The sequence below is a fragment of the Drosophila virilis genome, chromosome 4, assembly GCF_030788295.1.
Source record: "Drosophila virilis strain 15010-1051.87 chromosome 4, Dvir_AGI_RSII-ME, whole genome shotgun sequence".
NCBI lineage: Eukaryota > Metazoa > Arthropoda > Insecta > Diptera > Drosophilidae > Drosophila > Drosophila virilis.
In genome coordinates, this window is record NC_091546.1 from 851,443 (window position 1) to 875,169 (window position 23,727).

Here is a 23,727-nt window from a genome sequence, read left to right on the forward strand (position 1 = left end):
CTTCAGTTGCTTCTGAAAAATAATAGGTGTATATTTATAAAGATATTTATATTTTTTTATTGGGGTATGGTTGCATCATTTTCTGCTAAATATTTTAAATATGCCGCCAGCGAGGGCAGTTCAGTTTCTTCTGCAGATTATTTGGCATAATTTTTTTGTTCCTAAACTAGTCTGACATTTACTTTTCATTACTTTTAAGCATATCCTTTTTTCTTTAACAAGTATGAAACACGCTATATACGTGATTTAATTTAATTAAGATGTTCTTAAACAATCTGGTTTTCACTAATTTTAATAGGTTTTAGAGATAGGGAACCTAACACCTATTTTTGCATGCGATCATGGTCTTTTTTACATGAGCTTTTCTGAAACAAATCTGCCGTGTAAAAGGTGTACATTCAATTCCAATTAATTTATCAGTCAGCTTTAGTTAATAATGCCATATTTAATGCCACTGTTCACCAAGAGTAAAGCGTCGATTGTTTTGTGAAATATTTTAAATATCTGTCGACACTTGTTCAACTTGAAAGTGAACCCTCGTCCAGCTGTTGGGTGGGTCTTCGTTTTGGGTTTGAGGGGCGGCAAAGTAAAAGCAATTTCAGGTACTCAGGAAAGGACGACAAACAATTTGCATATGCGATGCACGTGCGCATCTTCAATTTACAATTTGGATGCGGCTAAATACGTATCTAGGCGATAGATCTATAAACCAATTTCCGCAGCCCGAGCAAAAACACATCCGATTCGTCCTGGCTGTTGTGCTCGTTATCCTTGTCATCCTTGTTGTCCTTGTTGTTGTTGTTGTTGTTGCTGTTGTTGCTGTTGTCTCGCCGCGCTCAATTAACACTGTCCTATTTTGGCGCATTTCCTTTTCATGCCAGTTTGACGGTGACGTTGCATAAATGTTTCCGCCATTTTGCGAATTATTATAACACACGCACACACACGCACACAAAGGCTTACATGCGCTTTGATTAAGCAGCGCACAATTTGCTTCATTTTAAATATTTTATTAACAAATGGAACTATTTGGACGCATGCCGTCAAGAGGCACGCAGCAGGCGGCGCAACCAACTAGTCAACCAATCTTAAAACCAACCTGGCTACCAACCCAGCCCAACCTCACCATATCATACCATATCATACTCTATTCAACCGACAACCCACGAGGCAACCAGCTAGGACGTCATCCGTTCCCTGTACCCTCGCTGCATGCCACTTAAAGCGAGTCGCAGTTTCCTAGTTGTGTGCGTGTTTGTGTCCATGTGTGTGTTGGAACATTTTGAGTAATAAACTCATTTCATATGCTGACTGCTTTTTCATTTCAAACTTTTTTTGCCAGTGTGTTTGGCTGTTGTGTTTCTTGTTAGCCAAGCCGAATCCGAACCCATTGTTGTCCGGGACCCCAAATGATATACGAGTTCTCTTTCTCTCACTCTCCTCGTCTCTCTCTCTCTCTCTCTCTAGTTTCTAGCTAACTATTTTTGCTGCTGTTTTATTGGGTTGTTTTTGCCGGCCGGCTGCCGTCTGCCTGCGGATTAGTTGCAAATTTTGCTCGGCTGCACCAAAAATATTATTAAATATGCATAGGTGAGCTGAACTGCAGCTCAGTTACCGTTAAATGTAGGTGAAACCGGCTGTCAAATGCCTGACACAACAATAATGAAATTTGCACAGGCCACGTCGCCAGCATAACCCTGCCCTTCTTCGCACGCCCAACTAAACACGTTGAGTGACATTTTAATAAAGTGCTCACTTGTTCAATTAAATACCTCTCAGACTCGATTGCAACAGTGCCCTATAAAAATGCAAAATAGACACACAGTCCGACAGTCAGACAATCGGACAGTCAGAACGTCAGAGAGTCAGACAGTCAGTTAGTTAGTGCCTGGATGTATACAAAAGCTCTTCTTCCTTTGCCATTTGATTGTTGTTTGCCTTAAGCTGAAGTCTGCCAGTCAAATATTTAAAAAATATGGATATATATAGCTTGACATGCTCTTAGGCAACAACATTGTATGAAGACTTTCTTTCCTACAATATATACAATTCTTTGAAATACCAAATTATATTCAACAATTTATTAAAATGTGTTGATATAAATAATGTTTTTTAAGATTCAAACCAAAAAAATGTTCAATCAAGAGTCTGATCAAAAAAGTGCAGTTCTTTAATTTACAAAATTTTGATCAACTATTTGCTTACATTTTTTTTACATCATAAATGTTTCTTTAAACAATAAGACTCATAGCTTGTGAATGAGAAATTTGTGAAATCGCCTTTGATTTAATGAATTTTCAGGCGGGATGTCCTCATGAAGCCTTCAAAATATATATTTAAAAAAGGTTCCAATTCGAAATTAATTCTTAAAGTAATATTCATTTCTTTAAGTTGAAGAAAATGGATCAATTATTGGTCACAAATTTCTATCATGATAAATGCTTCTTAAAATAATGAGATAAGAATATACTTTTGATTAAATTAATTATCTGGCAGGACTCGCACATTGAAACTTCCAAAAAATGTGTTTATAATTTTGAACACAATTGTTGAATTTTTCATTTGTCATGTAACACGTGAAAATTCTGCCACAAGTTGTGCTTTTCTTATTTATTTCTTTTACATATTAAACATATTTAATTTATTGTGCTTTATTGAATTATTTTGAGTTGGCTACTGAGTTTTTTGGCCGAGTTGCTGCTGATGTTTATCGTTTGCGACAGCGCAAAATTCAATTATCGCTAATTCAATTGGGGTTTTGGCCAAGTGTGTGTGTGTGTGTGTGTGTTGGGGGTGTGGCAAATTGAATCATTTAAGGTAAAGCTGCTTTATTATTTGCGCCCGTTTCTGTGTTTTTTTTTTCTTCTTATTGTATTTATTTTATTGTTGTGGAATTACTGGCAAAACTTTGGCAGCCGTCAGAGCAGCCCGTCAACTAAGTAAAGTGCAAAAGTTGGCTTCATGGAAACTTTGTCATGGCTGCAGCGAATAATAAAAAGAAATAATAAAAATGAGCAGCAGTCGCATAAAGTGCAGCAAATGCAAAAACTTCTGTTGGACAGCAACAACACCTTCTAGTTGTCTTTGCTACTTGAGCTCCAGTTGAAGATTCGAGTCCCAACAGTCGGAAACTCGAGGCAATAAACAATAAAACACTAAATCAAGCGTATCGTCTACGGGGTGTGTGTATTGTGAGAGTCAACTATGAAAATTGGCACATCAAGCGTTTTAAGCACAACCCGTTTATTTCGGACTGGGGTAAGCGATACGCCTGCATTATCCGGGTGACAACCAATTGAATCACATTACAGGCCAAATAAATTTCACGGCAACTCGAACAGCTGCTCCAGCTCCCCTCCTCCTCTGCCTCTCTCTCACTCTCTATTCGTAATAGCAAATAAATTTGCCTATACCTGAGGACTCATCACATTGTGTTGCTTTTCCATTTTACTTGGCTGTATATAGAGTTCAGGTAAAACAACTAACACGAATTGGAAGTTTGCCTTTAATTATGTATACCTGCATGCAAGATTTACAAAGAGTCGAAGGAGCAGAAGCTCCAGAGTTAAACAAAGTTGGCAAATATTTAAAAAAAATGGTGCACTTCGTTTACATTTATATCTCAACAAACTAAAATAGGGGGGAAAACATTGCCGATTTGGCGAATTTGCGAAGAAAGCGATTTGTGAAACACAAGCGATTTTCATTGTCATCATTTAAGAGAGAGAGAGAGGAAGAACTTGAGGATTTAAACAGCAATAGAACACTAAGTCAGGCATTTTATGCGCACGAGATTGAGTTTCATGAGGAGAGGTGGGTGTCTGATGGAAGGTGGCGGGTTTGAATTCGGGCGGCAACTTTGTCGGTTGCCTACTTTGCGGCGCATATTCTAATCACTCGAGTCACGCAAATGTCAATGTTGCTGTCAAAGTGTCAATGAAATGTTCAATGAAAATAAAACGAGCAAGAAATAAGAGCCGAGCAGAGTTAAAGGGGCGTGGGCGGTGATTGTGTCGGAGGTTGGGGGGAGGCTTTTCCTTTGAGGTGTGGCGCAAACTTGTGCCAACAGGCAAAGACTTGCGGAAAGCAAGAACTTTGCAGAAGTTTCAGGCGTTTGTTATTGAAAATGTGGCTTATATGGAAATGCCGTGGCAAAATGTTTTCTATTTTCTTTTCGTTTCTTTTCCGCCTTCTTTTTCTTGTTATTTGTTTTATTAATAAGGCACAAAAGAGCAAGCCAAGTGCCGCATTGTGCAGTCGACTGTGCCTCGATCTCATTGTCTTTCTTTCCCATCTCTCCCTCTCTCTCTCTCTCTCTCTCTCTCTTTCTCTCTCTCTCTCTATCTCTGTGTGCGTGTGTGCGTGCGGAAGTCCTTTGGCGTGTGCCAGTTTATTTTCTATTCAGTTTTTTGCTTCGCTTGGCTCTCAATTAAATTTTATAGGCGACGCCGGGCCAAGTCCCCAACTATGGGCAACAAAAATTAATAGAGCAAAAAATGCAAACTCACTTCAAATACGAGGCAATCGGTTAGAGCAGTTGTATGATGATAATGAAATCGCTTTTAACAACTAACTATTATTGTCGAAGAGCTCTATACTTAAGTGACTTAGTGCTTTCCATATATACGACTTTATATTGGATGGCAGTTGAATAGTTTAACAAATGTGGCGAGCTCCTCAGAATAGTTTAATGGGATTTTCTTGCAGAATGTGTGGCAGATAAAATATCGATAATTAAAGCCAAGTCGTGGACAGAACATGCAGACAGACAGACAGTCATGTCAATAGCTTAATCATATAAAATATATTTAGATATTTTTGCTAATAAATAAAATATATGTAAGTAAAGTCTCACAACTTTATCGATCCACCTAGGCTTCGAATTCATGTATCCCCACAACTAGAGCCCATAATTTTAAACCCGTTTGCCACTAGCTTATGTTAATTGTCCTGAAGACAGCCTCCACTTCCGCCCACTTCTCCCCACTTATTGGTAGCCTGTGCATGTCTCGAGGACACACACGAGTGGAGGCAAGCACTCGTTGGAAATGTGCCACAATTTACACTGCACAGCAGCGCAGCCAAAATTTGACGCCTGATCAATAATATTGACTGAGCTGTTGCTTGAAACAGTTGGAAACAGGTGGGCATGGAGAGGGGTGTGCAGGTTAAATAAAATTTGCATGCAGCAGACATGCAGCGACAGGTAGAATGATGACGAAATTAAAGCAATACAACGTGCAGCAGTCATAGATGATATAGTCATAGATATAGAAGCCGCATCTCTCGGGCAAAAGCTAAACGCTTCATTGGCCCCAGGAGGATGCAGGCAGGTGTGTTTGCAGGTGTGTGTGTGTGTGTGTGTGTGTGTCTGGCTGCATTTGGGGGAAAATATATTCAAGCGCACGTAGGAAATTACAAACGGATGTAAATACATCAATTCCAAATGAAGAACATGTGCAGTCAATGCCGCAAAATGGGCGAAAATGGGTTGGCGTGGCAACCAAATCAAATAGCTACAATAAGCCCACACAAACAATTTAATATGCGTGGACAGTGCATCCAGACAGCAACTCTGACAAGGACTCTGACATCCACCTGAGATAAACTCTGTGTGTGTGTGTGTGTGTGTGTGTGTGTGTGCGTGCTGACTAGCATCGATTGCAATTAATTGTAAATGTCTTGCAGACAAAATTAACACATTGGGTTGCTCGTAAAATAAATTGAAGCCAATCGACGCCTGCCCCAAAGCCAACTCGGCAAGCTGCACACGCCAAGCGCCAAACAATTTGCATGCCAAGTTCGGAAAGTTGCCAGAAACGCTTTGGGTGCTATTTTCAAATAGTTAGCTGCAAGAATTATGAATTTATAGTCAAAGTCAAAGGATAGTTGCCCAGGTGTAAATGAGAGCTAGAAATCGAACCCCTTAATTGGCATTCTACGAGGGAAACGGAATAGCATTTGTGCTGAGTTGGGATTTTACTTGGGTTTGCCTCTTAATTGATAAGAATTGGACGCAAATAGCACAGAGGCATTTTTTTTCCATTAATAAAGCTAGCTTAATTTCATAAAATATTTAGCTACAGAAATGTCCAATTGACTCTCGCATAGCCGCACAAAAATTAAAAATAATATTAGTTAAAGGCAAGAAAAATAACGCGTTGCGTTTTAATTACTACGGCAAATTAATTACGGAAATGGCTGAGTGGGACGCAGAGGGAGGAGACGCGGGATGCGCGTGGTAATCACATGCTTAAACATCCTTAGTCGGAGCTGACTTATTTGCGCTTATTTATTCATTTAGATGGCAATTAAAGCGTACGAAAATTAAATAGAAAACCATTTGGCTGCATTTCAAGCAGAATAAAATAACACAAACTTTAATTTGTATGAACGCGCGTCTGTCGGAACAATTTTTATTTAATTTAGTTTTTTTTTTTTAATTTCTGATGATTTTTTATTTTAGTTTGGCGCACTGCGAGCCGGGCGGCTGTGCAACGGCCATAAGTGCATAGCAGAGCGGAAAGTCAGGTGGGGGGAGGGTCGCGGATTGCCGGGTGACTTGGGTCGACGGGGCCGAGTCCATTCCATTTCCAACTAAATAAATAAAAAGTGAATTTTTAATTAAAAGTTAAGTGGCAACTCATTTAAATTAATGTTGACTCAAGCGTCATAGCAAAACATTTGGCGAGCCAAGGCGAACAGAGAGCGAAAAAAGTAAGAATCTTGCAGTCAGATGCAACCGACTGCCTATTGCCCGTTCGAGCTAGTCCTTTGTCGGTCTTTAGAAAAGCTCATCAGAGGCATTTATTTCAATATATATTTATATTTCTTGGGAGAAGATTTTTGGAACTTACTCATAAATATTTGGAACTTTTCATATATATATATATATAAATATATATAGAAGGCCGAAAAGTTGGCCTCCATGTGGACAGACCAATATACTCTTTTCACTTTGTTGAAGTGCATAAAATGTGGCCAGCTGTGGGCCAGGGGTTAGTTTTGGCGGGAACTCGACCGACCCCTTCGCGCATGCAACCCTAAATAAGCATAATGCACTGCAGGACCTTGACTAGAAGCTGCGTAATGGAGCCATAGATGTCGCACAAAATTGCTCGTCACTTAATTAGAACGGAATATAATGTTGAGAGGGGATATAGAAGAAATTGTGCACGCACTTAACTGGACAGTGTGAGAGAGTCCGGCTATAATGGCGATGGCCTACAGAATGACGAATATAGCATAAGAAACAAGATTGTGGGCTGACGAAAGCATCAACGAGTAGAATAAAAGGGTCAGATGAAGCGAGTGGAATTAATCAAACGAGAAGAGCATTACCCATGTGAGCAGCAATTGCAACCCGTAGCGAATAAGCCAATAGTGGAATATGATAAATTGATCAATTTGTCTGTCAAAGCAAATTGACGCTTAAAATTCCCACATAGTAGTCTCTCAGATTTAAGTAGGTCATAAGCTAGAACAACAGTAGATATTGATTAGTAAACACTGTAGGCACATTACAAAATTATAACAATGGAAGACACAAGCGAATCGAGTTGCTCTGCACTCCACACAGCAGAGACGGACAGCGAACATCAGACGCCGAGTCAGAGCGAGGCGAATGCGATGGAAACCGAGGAGCAGGAGGAGCACGAGGAGCTGGACGAGCAGGAGGAGAAGCCGATGTGCAGTGCCGACAGCCAGAAGAGCAAGAAGCGATTTACGGTCAAGAAATGGAATGCGGTGGCCATGTGGGCCTGGGGTAAGCCTTAAGTAGCTCAAAGCTGATTATTAAACAATTTCCGGCGGCCAACCCGACACTCCTACTCCACGTTACAATATAGATATTGCTGTGGACACTTGCGCGATTTGCCGCAATTCCATAATGGATCTTTGCATCGAATGCCAGGCCGATCCGAATCAGAATTCCTTCGAGGAGTGCACCGTCGCCTGGGGTGTCTGTAACCATGCCTACCATTTCCATTGCATCTCACGCTGGCTCAAGTCCCGCTCCGTCTGCCCGCTGGACAACCGCGAGTGGGAGTTCCAGAAGCTGGGCCGCTAGAGACCAAGGGGCTCGGTGTGTAGGTATCAAGTAATAAGAAATCGTTGCGCTGACTCGGCGTCCTGAACTTTATCATTATTTTGTGTTAATTATGCATCTTTCGCCGGCTGCTCGTTCATTTTTTGGGGAATGGCGGGGCGTGGCATGGCGTCTCAATGCCCAATTATCATTTGTGTGCTCGCAACTTTTGCGGCACTTAATAAACGAGCAGGCGCCGGCTCCGACTACGGCTACGGCTCCGGCTCCGGCTCCGGCTCTGCTGTGCAACTCAAAGTTTATCCGCAGTTTTTCGGTTGCATTTATCGCAGGGAAGGTTTATCAATTTTGCAGCTCGCCTTTCACGTTGGCAACCTTTGAACTTTGCGCAATAAGTTCGGCCGGGCTTGCATCTTGAGATTTTCAGTTTTAACAATTAGCTCGTTGATGCTATGAAGTGCGTTTTCCGGCCTCGACTGTCAATTAGCTGCGGTGCAAACACGCCAGATAATTAAATAGAATTACAGTTTAATTGTTGCCCAAGATACATCATCAACACGCCAGTCAGCCCAGCCCAGCTCAGCCCAGCTCAGCCCAGACAATGGGCCCACACTTGATTGTTTGCCCAGAGTCTGCTGTCAGACGCTTCGCTTCGCACTCAGCCCACCAAATAAATTCGCGTACAACAAATTGGCAGCTTTCCATTCAACTTGTCTAAAACTGTGCATGATCGTTCATCCCCTTTACCCGCCTCCCACCCTCCAACAACACAACAATTGACGCCCTGCCATGCCACGCGCCAAGTTGCTTCATTTAATTTTTGCACGAAAATTAAGTTTGTTTTCCATTAAGTTAAATAATTACAAAATTATCCAACACTCAAAGGCTTTGCCTGGGCCAAGTGTGTGTGTGCGTATTGTCGAATGTGTGAGTGTGCGCGTGTTTGTTTTTGCTGGGGTGGCAACGCTGCTGCGAAAAACCAGACTCGGCAGCTGCACTTTTCCGTGTAACTGACAATGATAGCTGTCTGGTTGACTGACTCCCCATCTGACCAGGGCTGGAAAGTTGCGAAGGGATCTAGTCAAATATAGAATATTTCCATTTATAAAACTGTTCATTCTGACTGACTGACTAACTGACTGATTGAGGGATGCTTCACCATTGAGGCAGTCAATCGGCACAAATTATTTAAATTACATGTATAAGGAGATATTAAATTTAAATTTGACTATTTATTCACTCTTTTTAATTAATTATAATATAACTTGACATTCCCAAATTATTTTGCATGCATTTGGCTTCTCACTTGAGAACTATTTGTTATGTTAGCCCTGGCTTGCACGCCTGTTGGTTCTGGATAAAGTTTTGCTTAAACGCTGCTTTTCGCCCGAACCGAGGCTCATTATCTTTTCATTCGGTTTTTTCCTTTTGGCTCTTTTCTGCATTTGTCTGTCTGTGCGCAACGGCGTTTCTTTTCTTTAACGCTTCGCTAATCAAATTCAACATTTTTCCCGTTTTAATTTGACAATTCGAAAACAGGCCGAGGGTCGGAGGAGGGCGACTGCTGTGGGAGATGACAACAGCTGTGCGTTGTCAATTGGAAAATGATAAAGTGTCTAACATATAAGAAAAGAATGGCAATTGGCATTGCAAATAAAACTGATAACAGTTTATGACAAGAGCTGCTCCAGTTGCGAGTGCGAAGCTTGTTACTCACTTTTCTCAGAGCGCCTCACTTGTCCTTGGAGCTGAACTGCATTGCGCAACTCTCCGCTAAATGCATTACAATTAGCGCAAATTATCCGTGTCCAGTTGGCAGCAATTGTCTTCGCCTTGATTGAATTTACTTGGCAAGCGCGTGACTTGCGCCCAGGCGACGTGCAGGGTATGCCATATTAAGTATACGCCCAGCCACATCAAGTATACGCACTGCAACCATGCACTTGCCAGCTCTTAGTTGCCGAAATGTGTTCATTATGTGCCACATGCGGGCTGCTTTAAGCTTGTTTGACAGACTTTAAAGTTTACTAGTGAAGCATATTTTGTTTTGATTATGACGAGCCTTTTTTACATCTGTGACTTGGCTTTTTGTCATAATTTATGCCGGCCTTTCATATATGCCCCTTTCGCTCAGCGCACTTATCAGCTGCCTTGCAGGCGACTTGCAGCGGGACTGTTGGATGTCAATATAATTTAGGCAAATGTATGCAACTTTATCTAAACAGCAACTCTGGGCTTGTGTCTGTGTGTGATACATTTAACTTTGGCAATTTTTAATCACAAAAGTTTGCCTTAATGGGTCGGTCGGCTCAATCTCGACGCGTCTGTGTGTCAGGCATTTGCATATTTCTAATTCCAAAGTTGTAATTAGTATAATTTTACAGCTCTAATTGGATGCTGATTTGCGCAACTTCATTTCGTCCGTTGCGTTGTCTATGCACATGCATTAGAAGGCCGGGCCGTAACCTTCATTTAGAGCCGGGCCAAAAGTGAAAGTCATTAACATAAGTTTGTAATTACAGAGTCCACAGCATAGACTTATATCTGTGCCGCCCCCTTATCGTCTAGCTGGGCTTATGTCATAAAATTGCCAGCTGTCTGAGTAAATGCTGACAGACTTGCACAGCTCGAGTGCTGCACATATGGCTGATACCTTGAGAGGCTTAAAGCAAAAGTCGCCCAAGCAGGCGAACACTTCTCTAGGCTGTCATGTTGGCAAATAAGAAATGTGCAAATTTTGCTTCCAAGCATCATTCAAGATAGGTCATTTTGCATGCTTTTCTCGGCCCAGACTTCTAGTCGCACAGCTTCCATCCAAACTTGACCCGCTTCTAAGCTACAAATGTATTTTTTAAAGCATATTTTTTTGGTACATTTTCTTTTTTTTTTGCCCTGCCCAAACATAAATTTTGAAATATTATCTTAAGTTGATTGCTTTTACCAAACTTGGTCAAAACCAAATTTCGAGGAAGTCTTTTCTTTTTGCTACATTTACTAGATTTTTACTTTTTTCTTAATTTCGTATAAATATGCGATAGTCGGATGAGATTTACTTTGCCTAAGCTTTGCTTTGGGCAGGTTACAACATTCTCAAATTTTGCTAAATTAATTTGTAATACATTTTTAAAAGTTTGTCTTTGATTGTATTTTGCTCTATTGTGTTTTCAAAAATATTTTGCATACTGCGAAGCAAAAAGGCAAATAAAAATGTGCTCAATCTTTTGCAAGCATCGCCCAATATCATGTGAGCCTAAAAATAAATACGACAAAAGCCCAATGCACATGCACACAGCCAAACACACATGCACACATACATCACATACATCATATACACTACAATGGGCATTGAGCTGAGTTTTGAAGTCATTTTGAATGTTTTTGATTTCACTGATTTGTTTATTTATGCATAAAGCATGCAATTTTTGCCTTTTGCGCGAACATCAGCAGAAAGAGAGAGATTGGAAGGGGGCGGCGGTTCGTATGGGCCAACCCATCGACTATTCTTTTTATACCCTCGCAGAGAGTATTACAATTTGGTAGAGATATTTGTAACGCATAGATGGGGACATATCCTACCGACCTCATATATGTTCTTGATCAGTGTCAACAGCCGTTTATCTGTCTTTTCCATTTATCTGTCTGTTTTTATGGAAACTTGTCGCTAAGTTTTAAAGCTATCCTCGTGAAATTTTGCAGAATTCCCTCTCACTCTTGCACTATGTACTGGATCGGACTAATATATCACATTGCTGTCATAGGAACGATCGGTCGTAAGTATGTACTTTATCAACATATCTTAACCATTTTCGGCATTAACTATATTCCATGCGCTACTCAAATACTTGCAAATCACTTTGAGCATTCAAAAAAGTTTAGGCCCGCAAGGGTATCGGATCTTCGGCGTGCCGAAGATAGCCCTTCTTTCTCATTTTTATTTGTTGAAAGTTTTGCTGCTGTTGCTGTTGTTGGGGGAACTTGCAGCGGGGCTGAGAACTTTAGCTGGGCCAGAAAACTTAGATATTCCATGCGAATGCACTCACACGCAATGTGTAGTGCTCTTATTCTCTCTCTCTCTCTCCCTTTCTCTGTGAGAGTGAGTTTCGCAAACAAATCAAAATCAAAAATCGTGTGTGAATGCGACTTTCAGTCGTAAACATGGCTGCCGTTTGCCATTGCCGCAGCAGAAACGGAAACGGAAGTTGCACAAAACGATTTCATTTGCGCTGAACAACTTTTGATATGCAGTTGCCAGGGCTTCTGATCGCCCTCGACTGTCGCCTGGTCCGGCTGCCTGCCTGGCATTGTTTGCATTGACACGGATCGGCTATCGACTGGCAGCTTGACTGGGCCCCTAAGGCGTTGTGCGTTGTGCAACTTGTAGCGCTTTAAGAACCCATAAACTGAAGGTAAAGCAGAAAGAAATGTATATATATATATACACAGCCACAGACAGAGCGTTGACACACACGCAATATACTCGGATTTTGCAATTTTATTTTGCAATATATTCGCTTTCAAGTGATGCGCCCGGACCCGGACCCGGACCCGGCCCCGGACCTGGATTCGTTGGCAGCGTCTCGTAAGAATTGCTAATAACCAATTTCGATTCAATTCAAGTGTCAGCACAAGACGACAAAGATGATGGCTGCGAACCAAGGAGTCCAACGGAGACCAACGGAGACCAACGGAGACCAGCCACAATCCGCACGGGAAGCACAGCCAATTGAGTATTAATGGTCAGACTGCCGGCTGCTGATGCCAGCAACTTCCCAGCCCAGAATTATGGCGGACAGACACAGACAAGGACACAAGCTAGGGCTGGGGCTGGGGTTGGGGGCGCATTTGAAAGTAAAATCGAACATATTAGAAAAATGTTCGAGGCCGACAGACGCTTCCTGCCTCCCATCGATTCGAAGGCTGTTTCCCTCGGCTCGGCTCAGTTCGGTTCACTTCGCTGCCAGATCAAGGATGATATATGAGATTAGCTCAAGTGGCGCTCGGTATGGCAGCACGCCAAGGCGACACTTTCCCATACACAAACTGTCCGATTTTATATTAATGATAAATTAAATTGTTCATTGACTTGAATAATTTTGTGCGTTGTCCTCTTGGGCTCGCAACACACATAGTTTCCCTTGGTTCCCACTCATCTTTCCCTATTTTATTGCTGTTGTCTTTTTCGCATGATGAATTGATGAATTCCAGCGCAGAGTGTTAAATTATACAACTCTATTATATGCGCATTACTTAATAATTGATGGCTAGGTAGAGACAAGGAGATTAAAAAGACGCAGCTAAGATGACAGGTTGTGGGTCAGATTCCATAACTCGAGGGCATGCTTACGAGCTGCAAATAAATGCGTTAATAATGTACTTGTCGATTAAATATTAACACGATCTAAATGGTTTTTTTGCTCAGGCATTAACAGAACATTTACGGAGCCCAAAGAAAAGGGAAGTTAGGAGCTGCGCATATTATTGCAGTTCAATTATTTAACTATTTCATAGTTGGTGGCAATATTTTGTTGTGCCAACTATTTTGAGAGGACCGAAATGTGGCAAAGTATGAGCAGGCGACCGACTTGAGCCGAGTCCAAGTTGGAGGACGTCGCCAGCGAACCGACAAAACAAAACAATTTACAGATTTTAACAAAAATTTTAATTAAACAAATTTTGTGTGCAGAGGAAGTTGCTGTAATGTGCCAACCCCTCTCCCCGTCCGACGAACAGCAAGCTGGGCTGAAACTTTGCGCAGGGTCTGCGACTTCCTTGGTAGTAGGAAGTTGGCACGAGCGGAGCTCTCCCAGAGCCCAATTCACTTTTTGCACCATAAGCTGTGCCCAAAATAGCAGAAAAGTTGCCACCGATAATACAAAAATGAAGCAACAAAATAATAAAGCACAAGGATATACGCCCCGCTTGAAATGCTGTAGGAAATGTGCAAAACTTTTCGTACCAAAAACTATGCAGCGCACAAAGCCAGCTCCAGCCCCGCACTTTGTACAGAATGTTGCTTGACCCGGCGTTCGAAGCTTATTTTAGCCCCATTCGCATAAATCTGAGCACAGGCAGCAGCTCGAGCATTTGAATGTCACCATTCGACTGGCCAAACACTGGCTGACAGTCGAAACGTCTGTCTAGACTGCAAGCCATGCGCTTTACTTATAAAGTTGTCTTATGCGCCCCTAAAACCAATGTCTGACTACCACTTAAGCGAGCTAAACATATAAATCCTGCAATGCTTGGTATTTTACAGCAACAACAGCAACGACAACGACAACGACAACAATGCGCAATTTTATTGCCAAACCTCAGACGTTGCGTATACGTAACGTTGCCTCTGCCACAAATGCTACAGCTGCCATGCATTGTGGCCTGAGGGCAGTAAAGCTGGGTATGCTCCCAGCTCGCAGTTTGACTTCGACAGCATCGAGTGAGGCAAGCCCCAAACTGAATGCTGGGGCGGTTCGACTTTGAGTAACAAAATTGGACAAGCAATTTTGACTTTAAGTTTGTCACATGCTGCACTCGCTGTAAGCTGGCGACATTTGGCTCAAATACTTGCAAAACTTTTGCCAGCTATTTCGCTTCTTCGGCCCCGCAAATGTATGCAACGAAAGTGACGTGAATTTGCTGCAGTTAAATCAAGCTCGAAGCAGTTGCAAGATTGATTTGATAGTGCATTTGGTGTAATAATTATTATTGTTATCCGCATATGTTATATATTATTAAATATGCAGTTTATAACAACGAAGAGGCTCTTGTCCGCAGTTCCCAGCTACGGAATGCCCTGAACCCTTTTCTACCAACTCCAAATGTAGCAATTTAACAAAAGAAAAAGTAAATTGTTGACTTAATAGGACTCGAACTCGTAATGGACACCAATATTGCAATACTGTTGACAAAATTCAATGTGTGTTTGTGTGTGTATACAGAAATTCTTGCCATTTTCGTTAATAACTATTGTGTTTCTTTACCGATCCTGATGAAATTTTGAACAGTATATCTTATTGTACTATATTATATGTAAAGATTATCAAAAGGTCAATTGTATTAAAAATTTGGCTTGAACAGATGAACAATACAAATTGGCGGGGAGGTGACGACATCTATTAGATGAAAGACCCTTGATATGTATACATATGTATACACTATTCTTGAAGCTACATGTCGATTTAGGGTCTATCTCTTATTACGAAATTTGCTCAAATTTTGCTCGATTTGTACGATTACAGTGAAACGGGCAAACGGGGCATACGGACGGACGGACAGACGGACATAGCTAGATTTACTCGGCTCTTGACAATGATCAAGCATATATTAACTTTATGGGGATTATATTACATACCTAAGAGTGATAATTCTTTACATATTACGAATTATATATATTCAGTTGAGTTAAGAGTAGTTTAGGACTAACTGGGAACTACTTTCAATGTGGAGCTATAATTTGCCTAAAATAAATGTCCCGCCCGAAAAAGTGTGAAAAAGACTTGACAGATTGTCGCTCATTTTCATTTGTTATCATATGCATTTGTTTTTGGTATTTGGAGCGTGTCCCCAGCGCCATAATTAGAAATGAAAAGTGAAAAATATATATTTCCACTTACACGCCACAAACACAGAGCTGACAATAGGTCGACAACCCACCTGGCCATTATTTATGTTAATTGTTGTTGTTCAAGCTGAAGCTGAGGCGACGTTCATCATGTCTCCCGTTTTGCCATAGTTGTTGTCGCTGTTGCTGTTGGGTCACATGTGACAGAGGCAGTTCAAAAACGCAATGAGAGCTCGGACTGGGGCGTTGTGTGTGCTAGTGTGTTGCATTATTAGGCTAATGGCTGCCCCATGGGCATTCAGTGCTTTTGTCTGGCACAATGCTTTTGTCCCCGTTGTTGCTGTTGCAAATATGCGAGGGCGGGCTGGCAGGCTAACTGCCAAAGCCACGCACAAAACGCATCGAGACGCCATAATTGCAGCCAGTTGCCAGTTCTTCTTTGTGTGCGTGTGTGTGGGCGCAAGTGCGTTAAGTGCAATAACAGCAATTGCGCTGACAGGCAAGGCATAAGCAAAATGGGACAAACTCCAACTCAGTTGAAGAGCAGTTTATATATAGACTAGCTCGACTGACTGACTGACAGCCCACTTGACTCACCCCTCTGCTGTCTCCTGTCTGGCCCTTGGCTGTGGCTGCAACAAATAAATTTTATCTGCGTCGACTTGACATGCTGCCAATTGAGCGCGCGCCTCGCTGCGCCTCGCCGCGCCTCGCCTCGCACTGCATGCCCTATGTAAACAGGGTCAATTTGAGCGCAAGTGTCCCGAGTGTTGCGTAGCCCAAGAGTGCAAAGCTGAGCAATTGCTGGCTTGGCACTTAAAACTCTAAAAACCTTGCCTTAAACGCTAACAAACCGGCTAATGAAGTAATTCTGTACGGGCTAAAACAAATGAGTCGAGTTTTGTTTAATTTAAAGTAAGAAAATTAACATTTAACCCTTTGGTAATTAAAGAAAGACACGTAATCCTGGTGCGTGTGCCTCGGCGTATCCTGCAATAGATTAACAATTATTTAAGCCAATCGGAAATGTGAACTTTTCTCACTTAGCTGGCTCTCTTGATAGCATTTGAAGAACGCGGGAGGATTGCCCGCAAGATTATATGCTACTGCTAACAGTTCGATCAGCCAGTCCATGATGGCAATTATGAAAAAGAGTAAATAGATGGTAAATCTGCACATGCATTACAGTTAGATGAGGGTAACACCATTAGGCCACAATTAGCTCGCCAAATTTCTTGAGCTCTTGATGACAACCATCGTCTGATTAGAGTAAACCGACAAAGCAGCTGGAGCAAAGAAATATACGACCCTGGACCAAACAGCCACTGAAAAAAAAATGTAAAAGAATTGGGTGTTGATCAAATAGTTTACATTTCGCATATCACTCGTAGTTCGCGTAGCCCATTTTCCGACTGGTGTTACGTGTATTTCTTTCTGACATAATTAAAGCCCCTATACAAGTGTATAACAAGGCATGGAGTTAATGAACTCGACAAGCTAATTATACGCTTTGATAAATTGCCACAACATTATTTATTGCACGAATAAAAATGTTTTTAACCGCATTTGCCATAGAAATTAATTTCCATTGAACTTATTTTATGTGTAATTAATTTATAACATATTTCTTATCTTCAAACGATCTTTGAAGATGTTTAAGTCGTAATTATGAATAAATTCTTGAAGAGGGTATCATCATTTTGGAATGAAGTGTGTAACGACATTTTATTGTTATGCTGATTGAATATAATTCTTTAAATCTAAAAATAGAACGGGTCTTTTTTTCACGTTCGGTTGCCTTTCTCTTAACAGAATTAAATATACTCAAATAGTTGTCTTATCTTTATAACTCGAAGTCTTATATTACAGTTTTTTTCTGTATGTAACTCGATGTTGTATAGAGTTCAACAATTATGAGAAATGTTGGAAAAGTCTCGGCAGTTTGGCTGTGATTTATGGGCCCTCAACTTAACACCGCAGAAATCTGTGCGGCTGTGTCAATTTGTTTTGCGTGCGATGCCAAGGAAAGGGCGGCTAAAAACTGGGCCAAGTGAATAATTAAGCGGTTTATAAACATTTGTCTCAGCCAGAAGGAAACACACAGAACAGCAGCAGAAGACGACGGCTGGGCAAACAAAGTTCTTAGCTATAGGCCAGGAGCTGAGTAGGCTAACCCGGCTGAGCATTATTTATGCCAGCTGCTGCTGCTGCTGCTGCTGCTGTTGGCCAGAAGCAGGCCGGAGACCAGCTGGGGCCCAGCAGTTGGCCAACTTAAAGTTAACGCTAATTTGCGTGGCCCTTCAAGTTGGCTCAGAAACTGCAACTATTTATTTTTAATCGCATGCTCCAATTGCAAAAACAATTTAAAATCAACTCGCTCGTTAAGTGAAGCGGCAGAGCCAAAGCCATTGGCTGCAGTTGAGAACCCAGCCCCTACCCTTTGGCTGCTGCTGCTGCATTTTCGACAAGTGCTTTTAACATTAAATATTCATTTACAGCATTAAGGGCACTCGAAGTCACGCGTTAACGGGCCAAAAAACGCTGGGCGGGCAGCAGGAGACCAGGTTGTTTGCGGCCAGGTGCTAGGGGTTGTGGGAGGGGCTGGGATTGAGGTGGGCAGCAGCCAACTGAGAACGTGGCGCATCAAGCAAAACGGACACGGGCGCGCATTAAGTGAATATATTCCTCGCCCAAAAAAACAACAAACTTGCCCACCTGCAGCGGCCAGCAGGTGTTGCCCCACAAAAATAGTTGTTGTTCTTGGCCCTCTCGTCGCGGAACATTTTGGACTTGTTTCATCGTTTCCATCGTTCCACGACCAGAAAGCTTTGCAACCACAAGAGAGCAGCCCAGCCGACAGCCCAACACGAGAGAGAGCGAAAGAAGGAGAGAGAGCAGCAGAGAGATTGCATCTGCTTTATCTATTTCTCGCTATGTTGAGAGCATTTTGTTAGTGCTTCGGTTTTAGTAGGCTAGGCTCTCATTTCTAGGACGATTGATTCTAACCTGGCTTTTAGTTTCAAATGTTCCCTGTTGCCATTCGCAGCGCGGCCAACACCGGAAATGAGGGTCTATTGCATCTGACCAGCCCTGCAGGCTGCTTGATAATATCACATTAGCTTTAGACATTTGATGATTTTCAAGAATCCAGCCGTTTATATTTGTTATATATATTTTTATATATTTTATAGATATATTTGTAAGGATTTGCCGACGCAGCTTTGATTGGCTTAGGTCGGTTAAATTTTTGTTACGCATCCAATAAATGTCTTACTCCCTTCAGAGCATGTCTTTACAATTTTCTAATTAACAAAGTAATTAATAAATTTCTCTATTAATATCAAAAAGTTAATAAAATCGATTGAAATTGGTTTTGAATTTATTGTCAACTTCAAAAATATCAAAAACATATAAGAAAAGACAGCTCCTTTTTTGCTCCTAGCCCGGTTCTTTCAACGGACCCTTTATCCCGGTTTACCAAACTACCAAACTAGGTGAACGCTAATTATTATTAATTTTGAATTTATGTATTCTTTCAATAAGAGAAACCGCTTCTGCAGCTATAATATAAAATCATAAATTAGGCAGAATGGAAACCTTTCAGCAATCCAATTGTCTTTTAATGATTTGTGTATTTTAATTATTATTAAAATGGACTAAGGCTTGGGCTTCTATTTTCGACTAGCAAATGCACTTGGTTATTATTGCTTGGTTTATTTTTATTTGGTATTAAGTCGCGCTGCTTGTATTTTAATCAACTCGCGGCTTTCAGCTATTTTTGTTAGTTAATGAGAGTCGGAGGGTTGTTGTTAACATCTAATTTCACACCCCGAACGCATTTATGCACAATTAAGCACAAAATGAATTATATTTTATGTGTGTGCTCGGTACTTGGTAATTGGGACTAGGAACTGCGCTACATATGACAATTATGTACCCGAAATTTGTACGCGAGGAGCCCAAAAACATTTGCAGCTTTGTCTAATGATTAATGATTGTGTCTAAGGGTGTGTGTGTGTGTGTGTGTGCGTATGTGCTCACAGTTGACTTCACAGTTGACATCATAATGTGGCCATTGCTGTCAGCACGCGTTGACAGCTGAGGGCATTGTGACCAGAAGGGCCCCCGCCCCCGCCCCGTAAAAGGTCAAAGGCTGCAGGTCGAAATCAATGCCGTCTCAGATTAATTAAACCAATTTAATTAAGCCTCGTCGTGCTCGCATTCGGAATTTAAGCCAAAATCAATGCTCTCGAATATTTGGCAGCTTTGCTGAATGCCAAAAAAAAAGTCGAACACAAATCTAAGTAAAACTGCGCGGCACTTGGAAATTTATATGCAGGCCGCATGTTGCCGCCTCGTGGCACATGTTGCCAAACATTTGCCTCGACAAGCGCCCACACACACACCCACACACACGCAAACACACACATTGGGGTGTGCATTTATGGCGAAGCCCAACACATTGGCAAACATAAAATTTAAACATGCATAGGCCAAAAATACAACACAGAATACAATACAAACACATAAACAAACACAGAGAAAAGTACAAGCAAGAATTTTAAAAGAAAATATTAAAGTCTACCCGAAGTTTAAATACAGTTTCGAGAGGAATGGAATTATGTTCGAATATGAAAGTTGGTTTGATTGGTTTAAAAATGGGCAAAAGTGAATAAAAGGGCGATTAAATTATATAATTATTATTCCCATTGACAATAATAATAAAATAGGTAAAAAAACGGAATAGATGAAAATAATATAATATAAATTCAAGAAAAAATATAATAAAAAAAAATTATTAATAGGTAAAAGTAGTTATTATAATATTTCATTTATGTTTTTAGTGTTAAATTACTTTCACTCTCTCTGTCTCTCTCTCACTTTTATAGGAAATCCTCTAGACAATAGAAAAATCTTAAAGCTAAAAAAGAAACTGTACACAAATAATTTAGAAGACAATTCCTGTTGCAGTGTAAGTTCTATCTTGGGAGTTTTTCGCTTTGTTTACCCAACTACATTTATGTTTTCATCGATTGGGTTTTGTGACCTTAGGGTATACCCGGCCGATGCCTTTTGTTTGCTTAGCTGCCGATTGCATGGGCTGCTAAGCAGCTTAAGTAGCAGCACACACACACATACACACGCACACACACGTACGTGTGACTTATACATATATCTTCATGCATGTATGCGCCACATATTTGCATATTTGCGTGTCGCTTAAAATATTTGCGCTCTTGGTGCGCCTGATTATGGCGCTTAAAGAAACACTTAAAAAGCCAACCAGATACAACAACAACTCCAAAGGAGCCCAAAAAAAAACAAAAACAAAAACAAGTTGAACTGCGGCAGGCAGCCAGGCAAGTGCCAAGCGCAATTGGGGTTAATATCCTAGCTACGAAATATTCTCACAAACAGCTAGACACAGCTAGAGGGAAAGACAAAGACACATGGAGCGAGAGAGAGAGAGGGGGGTATAGAACGAGCGATGGAGAGAACGAGGGGAGCGCACATTATTTGAATTATTTATGGTTAAGTTTATGGCAAAATTTTTAGACTTGAATTTATTTTTTGGCGCGCGCTGCTTAGAAAAAATTTCTCAATGTTTGTCTTGGGCTCGACGCTCGCTTCACAAGTTGTAAGAAAAATACGCAAAAATTAATAAAAAAAGTTGTTGCATAATAAGCAGTAACTAGGCTCGAGCTGTTGTTTTTGTTGTTGCTGTTGCTTTAGCATCGCGTGCCGGCCAAATTAAAAGCCAACAATGTCTGCAAATGAAGCAAAACTACGACGTGCTGTTATTTGTGCGCCAGGAGCCAGGAGAGATTTCTGTCGCCTTGTGCCAGGGGCCATAAATTCGCTCAGGTTGGCGCATTTTTTCGCGCATAGATAGCCCCCTCTGTCTCTGTGTGTGTGCACATTGACATTTACAAAGTGAGAATTTAATTAAACTTAATGAAAGTGCATGAACATCGCTGCCTGCAGACAACCCTGGCAGCGGGCCAGCATTGCCTGAAACACATAGCTCGCAACACTTTTCTGGCCATTGCCGTTTTGCTGCTGTTTACGGCTTGCCTGAGTTGGCCATTAGCGCGCAGTGGCCATCAAAAAGCGGCCCGCGATAAGCGAAGTCCAAGTACGTAACACACTGCGTATGCTTAATAAACGAATCGAAATGGAAAATCGGCCACGAAAATCGAAATCGAAGCGCACGCCTGACCCACATTCACGCAGCGAGTGGTGCATTGTGCTCAGTTTAACAACCCCCAACAGCCCCCTTTTGCTACCTCATTTAGTTGGCGCAGTCAGTCAGGCATTATACACAATGTTGGCGTACGCTGCGTATGATTAATTTAAGCAGCAGCATTGCACGGGGCACGGGGCACAGGCCACGGGCTGTAGGTGACTTGCTTTGGCTGCTGTGGCATTTTCTGGTCGATAAATTTAATTTACACAAATTAGTCGCGCGTAGTCGTAAAAACGCAATCGAAACGCCGGACACAAAGCACAGGACAAAAGTTCAGCATTTAAACAAAAAGCTAATTAATTAAAACACCTCGCCAGCAGCGTTCCCTCTTGTTGCTCGTGTGTGTGTGTGTGTGTATGTGAGTCGGTGTACTTTTGTGTTAGACTACGATATACCCTACATGCAAAGGAAGCAACCTTCGAAGTCTCAATAGATGACATGCTAGACAGAAAGTTAAAATATATAAGAACATAATCTTTTGTGGAGTTAAATGTTGCAATAATTAAGCCCAACATTAATAAATTCATAGTCCAAACATAAGACAAAAATATATTCTATATTCTCTTTTTATTCTTCATTGATAAAATTAAACTTTCAATACTCTCAACATTTGCAGAGTATTTAAGTAGGGCGTGGCAGCCGTCGACATTGCTAATTATTTGACCATAAATCTTTGCACCGGGTATATATATATATTTTTTTTCTTTCGATTTATTTATTTATTTTTGCTGTTGTTGTATTTGTGGTCCCATGTCAATGTCAACGACTGCACGTCCTCTGGCTGTCTCTTAAGTTTTTTGGCCTCGCTTCGAGCTACACATAAACTTACTTACCGAGGGCAATTTGTTGGGCTCATTTTATTTTGGGGCGGCGGCGGCTTTCATCAATCTTTCAATAATTTTATTGCTGGCAAAGGGCTTTCCGCTTTTTGCTGATTGAAAGAGCAAATAAAATATGCAAGTCCACGATCGCCTGCGAAATTCAAAGCGTAAATTTGCGAGCATTTCCGCAGCACGCACGCGGCCCACTTCCTGACTCCCACTTGCCGGGACCACCAACTTCAACTCGGTCCCACGGAATGGGCCCATTCTAGAGATGCGCTTGAGCATTGGCCGCTGAGTGGTAATTTATGGCTACGCATTCGGTTTTACTAATAATATTCCAAGGAGCGCATCGAACTGGCCTAATCACGTTGCTGCCTCGCCAGGACTTTGGTTTCTTCTCTTGCGCCTTTGTTTACCTTGGCAATAACAATAAATTAATCGGGGGTAGACAGCCATTAGTCTTTGTATTGCGCTTTATGCTTTGTATTTTTAATTATGTGTCCAATTTTTTTTTTGCCCACACCTAATGGAATTCACGCACACACGAGCGCAGATATTTCTGTGGATATGGCGTATAGGAAAATTGCGTATACGTATAGGAAATATGGCGTGTCGAGCTGTTAATTGCCTCTATCAATGCGGCTTCCTGTACGCTTTACATGTGTTTATAGATATCTCGATTGTTGCCCTCCTTGTTGCTGTTGCCTAATTGTGTGTAATAGTCATGTAGCTGCTGGCCCAAAAATGAATATACAGCTTTTGTTTCGGCATAGTTATGCTGTAGAAAGGGTATAATTGGGCAAATTGGTTAGATATACAATCAGCGAGCATTATGCCCAGTTAGGGCTGTAATAATTAATGAATATACCACACTATTATGCGTGAATAAAAACCTCAAGATCGCCTTAGGGTGAAGCCAGTTGGGTTAAACAAAATGTGAGTGTCAAGCTCATGTCAATTTTAAAGTTCACCTGCGGTCAACGTGCTGCTCACCTTGCCACGCTCTGTACGGCTGAAATCATAACTCAATGTCGCTGGCTCGAAATATTAGTTT

The 23,727-nt window shown here is 41.4% G+C and overlaps 2 protein-coding genes across 5 annotated transcripts in view; both read left to right on the forward strand.

Annotated features, from left to right (window-relative positions):
- Nucleotides 1-23,727, forward strand: part of LOC26530582 (uncharacterized) — a 142,565-nt gene that overhangs the window by 52,896 nt on the left and 65,942 nt on the right. For 3 of the 4 annotated variants that reach the window (XR_011416572.1, XR_004304792.2, XR_011416573.1), the window contains exon 5: nucleotides 11,741-11,818. The exons of the other annotated variant lie outside the window; for it this stretch is intronic. The gene's annotated coding sequence lies outside the window, so the exon portion shown is untranslated. The remainder of the gene's footprint in view (nucleotides 1-11,740; nucleotides 11,819-23,727) is intronic. 4 annotated transcript variants of the gene reach the window in all.
- LOC6635721 (RING-box protein 1) lies at nucleotides 7,475-8,341 on the forward strand. The gene is made up of 2 exons (XM_002059122.4): nucleotides 7,475-7,765; nucleotides 7,848-8,341. The coding sequence occupies exons 1-2, from the start codon at nucleotides 7,537-7,539 to the stop codon at nucleotides 8,066-8,068; spliced, it is 450 nt and encodes a 149-aa protein (XP_002059158.1). The 5' UTR covers nucleotides 7,475-7,536; the 3' UTR covers nucleotides 8,069-8,341.

Coding starts and splice junctions, on each gene's coding strand:
- LOC6635721 (XM_002059122.4), top strand. CDS start 7,537: ATGGAAGACACAAGCGAATCGAGTTGCTCTGCACTCCACACAGCAGAG. Junction 7,766..7,847: donor GGTGGCCATGTGGGCCTGGG/GTAAGCCTTAAG, acceptor GTTACAATATAG/ATATTGCTGTGGACACTTGC.